The sequence below is a fragment of the Glycine max genome, chromosome 18 (genome assembly GCF_000004515.6).
Source record: "Glycine max cultivar Williams 82 chromosome 18, Glycine_max_v4.0, whole genome shotgun sequence".
Taxonomy (NCBI): Eukaryota; Viridiplantae; Streptophyta; class Magnoliopsida; order Fabales; family Fabaceae; genus Glycine; species Glycine max.
The window spans coordinates 56,197,880-56,204,305 of record NC_038254.2 but is presented as its reverse complement, the minus strand read 5'-3'; the positions used below and the strand labels follow the sequence as shown (position 1 = coordinate 56,204,305).

At 32.6% G+C, this 6,426-nt stretch overlaps 1 protein-coding gene and 1 non-coding gene across 2 annotated transcripts; one reads left to right on the top strand and one right to left on the bottom strand.

Annotated features, from left to right (window-relative positions):
- The first annotated feature begins 121 nt into the window (after positions 1-121).
- On the top strand, positions 122-849 carry LOC100781671 (protein GLUTAMINE DUMPER 2). Its single transcript, XM_003551741.5, has one exon. The coding sequence runs from the start codon at positions 298-300 to the stop codon at positions 667-669; it is 372 nt and encodes a 123-aa protein (XP_003551789.1). The 5' UTR covers positions 122-297; the 3' UTR covers positions 670-849.
- Positions 850-3,370: 2,521 nt separating this feature from the next.
- Positions 3,371-3,451, bottom strand: TRNAL-CAG (transfer RNA leucine (anticodon CAG)). The gene has a single exon. It is a non-coding gene; the product is annotated as a tRNA-Leu (tRNA).
- Between the last annotated feature and the right edge of the window lie 2,975 nt (positions 3,452-6,426).

Sequence of the window (6,426 nt, the reverse complement as noted above, 5' to 3'; positions counted from 1 at the left end):
AGACTTACGTGCACATTCTAAGGCCACATTAATTTTCTAGATCCCAACCAGTACAAGAATAAACAATCTTAGTATTTATCCCCATGTTACGCATTTCTAAAATCCCAAAACCACTAATGTAATAATTTCACCCCTCACAATATCATCTCAGGTCTATGAAGCATTTAGCCAAGCACAACAAAGGAATCTTCCTCAATGCCAAAAGGGTACTCTTGTAAATCAAAATGTGTCAATTCTGCTATAAATTTCATAACCACCACCTCACTTCATTTCACTTCCATCTAGAGAGAGAGAGAAATGAGGCCAATAAACAGTGTATCACCATCATCACCAATGCGTGCCAGTGGGGTTAATATATGGAAGTCTCCAATTCCTTACTTGTTTGGAGGCTTAGCTGTGATGCTGGCTATCATATCTATGGCATTGGTGATCCTTGTTTGCTCATACAGAAAACGTGATTCTCAGTCATCATCTGAAGTTAATGAAGACGTGAAATCACAAGCAATGGCCAACAATTTAGAGACAAACTCAGAACCTGAGGTTCTTGTCATAATGGCTGGTGATCACAACCCCACATACCTTGCAAAACCAATCACTTCTTCAATTTTCTGCACGTGTGGGGCTCAACCAAGTGAACCAAACCCTTCATCAACCTCAACACCCGAGTGAAGACTAACCAATTATCAACATGCCAAGTTCAACAAAATTTTGCTCTACACTTTTCTTCCTTCTCAATTTTCATATTCTTGTGGTTTTGTGTGAGCACAGAATGTGACTACTGAAGATGAGTGCTTTCTTTTTTTGAGAATTTTGCTTTTCCATAATGAAATTATCTGACGGCTTATTAGACTTTATACTGATACATATATTTTGCTACTAGTTATGCTTTTCATATCTTTAATTTCTTACAACATATATCTGACCAAGTTATTTTTCTGCAATATTAAGTTTTCTTTCTTTAATTTATTAGTTTTTTTTTTTTTTTTTTTTGCAACCGCACCGGCAAAGTTTTTTGAGTCTCCATAACCCTATTGGCCGCATTAATTTGTCTACAATCACGAACGAAGTAACTGCAACGGTAATTTAAGTCAATGGACTTTAATGCTGAAATTAATCTCCTTATATTAAGCATAGCAATGAATGAAAGTGAAAACAAGAAACGGTAGAGGAACAAATTAAGACAGCACCAACCACCCCACAAAGAGCTACATATATCAATTTCATATTCTTTTTTTTCCAATGCTATATCTTTAAGTCATGCCTGGGAATTGCATTCTGTTGAATACAGTCCATGAGTTAAAAAAAAAAAAAGAAGATAGGGTATATTGGCATGTCACTTAACACAAAAGAAATTGTTTTATCTGTTAGCCAAGCTTTCTATCTTTTCTTTCTTTCCACCTTTTTTCTTTTGTGTTTCAATGTAGCATATGATTCCATTTGTTTCTGAGTTAAAGGTCTGACTCAGATTCAGGCGAATTAGGGGTGCCATGAAACGCAGAAGTGTGTCGTGTGTGTACTGCTTGGACGCAAAAGCCAGAAGAATTAAGGTGGGGCATCAACAAATAACCGAATACAAACAATGTTTAGTGCTCTTTCAAGAAAATGAACATTCCAAATATAATATAAACAGAGATAAAAAGAGGGAGAATAACTTTTTGGTGGGTTAATGATCAAATAACAATAAATATAAAAGTAAATCATTTTTTCTTTCATCTCTTTTTATTTTGTTTTTTCCTATCAACTCTTTGGTATTTAAGTTGGATTTCTATGGATCAAAGTTTTGTTTTCATCTTTTTTCCTTCTTTATTATATCATATCACACACATTCATTGGTTCTTGATCCTTTTTTTTTTTTTTTCTTTCACTCGTATATACTAATAACATGTTTAGAAACACGTTAAGAATAAAGAAATTACATTTTGGATGGAAAAATTATAACTAATGATTTCTAAAAATTACATTCAAAAGATAAAAAAAAATCATATTGAAAACATGAAACCAAATACGATATTCAATTTTAAAACAAAATTATTACATGGTATGAAATTATGTTTAATCAATCTTCATGTGACATGTTATTGATTATTTTTTATTAATAAAAAAACAATAACTTATGACACGGAACTATGTAAAAGGGTAACAATTTTCGGACACCTAAAATGTTAAATGATACATAGTGAGTGGGAGAAAAAAAAAATATTATAGGTGATTGATGTGATAAGAGAAAAGAGAGCAAAAAGTTATAGATATCAATAAATAAAAAATAATTATGTGGTGAGAGTGTAAAATTTTTTATATAATCATCTAATCATAATTTATTATATATAAAAATTTTATTAATTTTTAAAATAATTATCTTAAAATAAATCAAAGGAAATTCGTACAAAAACATTAATCTATTAATTAAATGTTTGAAAAAAGTGGGTGTGCAAATATAATTTTCAAATAATAATTTGTCTGATTGTGGTATATATGAATTTGAATGCTCTATCACATAATCAGCGGCTAGCATTGAAGTCCCTAAAGCCATCAAAGTGAGGTAGGAAAGTGGTATAGGATAACACAGCATCTAGGCATGTGGAAGTGGAGCCCTTTTGTTTTGTAAGCAACGTGGCCTTCACTTTGTAGGAGCCACAAAGATTTGGTACTAGCCTTCAAAGGGAGCAGCGGCGAAACGCACTTGTTTTTTTTATCCTTTTTCTCTTGCTTACAAATTACAATACAACACAAAGTGGGTTTTTCTGTTTCTGATTTTTGGCTTTTGTGAAACGTGGCGGCTTGGAATGGCAACAGTGGAATATGAGTCAATGGAATGTCCACAAGTTGAAAACTTCAAAGAAATACAAAGGATTTTAAACTGTGGTCGCAGGACATGGTAACCTAAAAAGTTTTAGTATTGTGAAAATTTATGGATATATCAATCATTATTGCAGTTCTTTTATTGGTATAAAAATATACTAATAAAAGAAAGAAAACTTAATATTGCACTTTGATTGTGAAAACAATTCAAATCCTGAAATATGAAAAAATTTCATGATCATGCATAAGTAATATAAAATAATTTTTTTATTATATTATCCATGACAAATTACTATTCATGGTAAAACTTAATAAAATTATCATATATACAATCAGAGAAATTTTAATGATATTCTATCTGTCACTCTTGTTACAATACTCTCTTATAATTGGTGTGGTATATCCTATTCTTAGTGTTGTGGGTTGCTATGGTTAGATAATAGACACTATATATGTGGTTCGGAAGCATAGTTCCTACTTATTACCAGATTTCGAATGTATATATGTTTCAAGGTTGGCACAAGTTAAAAGGAGAGAGAGAGAGAGTTTGATGGGAATAAAAACATGATCTTGTCAAGAATGGGATTCGAACCCATGCCCTTTCGGACCAGTACCTGAAACTGGCGCCTTAGACCAACTCGGCCATCTTGACTTTGCATGTTAAAGTTCCTCAAAATTAACTACAATAATCAAATCTCTATTGATATTTTCATTTTAGGGTTTCCCCTATTAGAGGTCTTCTCCTCAGCTTATATGGTGCTCAACTTTTTTACTTCTATCTGAGTTAGAACTTCACCTCACACTTGTAACCCAACACCCTGATACCAATTGTTGGGGAGATTCGAAGGGAGGAAACGTCGGGTAGATTTACATCAATGGACCATAAGCCACCACATAAGGAAACCTGACACTACACTTTAACCCAAAACCTTAAGGCTCAGGTTTATGAGTCTTCTCCTCACCTTATATGGTGCTCAACTTTTCTACTTCTATCTGATGTGAGACTTCACCTCACACTTGTAACCCAACATGTATTTCTCATTTGCTTCCTACTTCTTTTATAGGGCTAAGGTAGCTTAGTTTCCATGTGACCTCGCACTTAGCGCAAGCTTTCGCGCTAAGTACGCCTTTGGACTTCTCCGCGCTAAGCGTGAGTTGGTTGTTAAATGAGGAGACACATTAGGCCTGTCTAGCGCGCTAAGCGAGTTATCTTAATCTTCAACTTTTTCTTTAAGTTTTTGCATCAATTTTCTTCCCAAGTACTTGAAATCTTCTTCTTTTAACTTTTGTTAATAAAAAACAGCAAAGATATTAATTTCTTTATTATTTCATTAAAAACAACGATAAAATAAAGAAATTGCAATCATTCTTAATTAAAATTGACTATAAAAATTAACTTAAATTTCACAGTTATCAATTAGTACATGACCCAAGAAGTATTTTTTTTAAAGGTAAATACGTATTGTTATTTTCATAGAAGTTTATGTTAGTATAGAGCAATAAGAAGAGAAAGGAATAAGGAGAAAAGAGAAAACATAAAATTTAACGTGATTTAGCATACAATGTATGTGCCTACGTCCATAGCTACACTAAGAGAACTTTTATTATTTGCACACTTTTAAAGCTTACAAGGTGTCTCTATATATAACACTAATGAGACACAAGTTTTTACAAACCAAGCGATGTGGGACAAAGAAACTAAGACCACAAAACTCTAACAATTCTCCCACTTGGGATCTAAGTTCCAAACTCTAGTAGCTCCTTGTAAGCAATGAGTTCATCGAATCTTTACCTAGTGTAGCGCCTTCATCTTTAATTATCCTTGAAGGCTAACTAAGGCAATGCAAAGCCTCAGCTTGTCAGTTGTAACAACTTTAGTCAACATATCTGCTGGATTCTCTGATCCTGAGATCTTTAACAAAGATAAGTGTCCATCATTTATCAACTCCCTGATAAAATGGTATCTTAATTGAATATGCTTGCATCTAGAATGGAAGACTGGATTCTTAGCAAGACTTATAGTTCTTTGACTGTCATTGAACATTGAAGCATTATGTTTTTCTTTCCCTAATTCATTGAGAAAATTCTTCAGTCAAACCATCTCCTTAGCTGCTTCTGAGATAACTATGTACTCAACTTCCGCTCGAGGGGGAGGCTACCATGTGGAAGAGACTCACACTTGAGGGGGAGATGTGTTGAGTACAAGTGTGAGGTGAAATCACACATCAGGTAGAAGTGGAAAGATTGATCATCATATAAGTGAGGAGAATACCCATAAACCTGAGCCTTAAAGTTTTGGGTTAGAGTGTGGTGTCAAGTTTTCTTATGTAGTGACTCGTGATCTACATGTGTAAATTTATCCGGTGTTTCCTCCCCTTGAATCTCTCCAACAATTTATTCGCTCTAAAAATTAAGAATATGCTAATTTTTAATATTTTGTGTTTAGGGTTCCCTTTGCAACTTTAAAACATATATCCACGATTATTATTTTTTTGGTCTCTAGTTTTTATTTTTTGTGTGCGTAGTGAGAGTTGAGAATGAAAAATAGGGAACAGAAATGAAGAGTATTTTGTTTCAAAAAGAAGAAGAAGAAGAAATAAAGAATATATTAGTGGGAATCAAATATATTTCATCTCTTAACTACTTGACCAACCATACTACGGGTTGTTTGTTTCCACATATTAATGGACCAATATATGGATGGCTATATATGGCTACTTCCCTAGTTCCTCTCAGTTTGGGCTTCATATTCAGTCTATCATGCTAAGCTTAGGATTCAAAACCATTTTTTTAAATTTGGGCTAAGGTTGATCCTTGTCAAAATGACAAGATTTTCTTTTGGGGCCCAAAGGATATATAAAATAAAAACCCAAATGATGTTTGACGTGAAGCAACTATATTTACGGAAAAAGTTTACAAGTCGAACAACTATTTTTTCTTTATGAAAAACATTTTTCAAACTTATCTGCGAACTTAGGGTTTGACTATATTCAGAGAATAAGGGATATTTTGTAAAAAAAGAAAAAAGAAAGTACTACACTCTTGGTATATATATATTTTTTTTAATAGGACACTCGGTTTTATATCAATCAACTTTAAAAACATGTCCAAATCTTGAGAACTTTTAATATATTTAGGCATTTGAGTTATCAATGACCTAGTCAGAAAAATTAAAATTATTCTTATACTTAAAAGGTGCAGAAATATTTTGAAAGACCAAAAAGGAGTAGCTAACATGGTTGATAATCATATCTACCCAAATATAAATGAAAATATGAAAGGTGTTGAGTGGAAATATTGTCAACTTATTCTTTCTTTTAATTAGGCATCAGATCCAAAAAAATATGGTACTACATCAACTGGTCATTTAGATTATATTTGCTGATAAGGGAAAAAAGTAACGAAATCAGAGGGAAATGTTGCACTTTTCACTTTTGAATGATCCATTATGTCACCTCTACAATGAGATTTATGTTGCTACGCACATTAAACAAAAAAAACTAACTAAAACCAGAGTGGCACCCATGTAGTTGCCCGCAGGAAAGGTGCTCGTGTTTTGGATTTATATTTATATAACTATAATGATAACTAATAAATAACTAAATTATGAGTGAATATTATAATTAT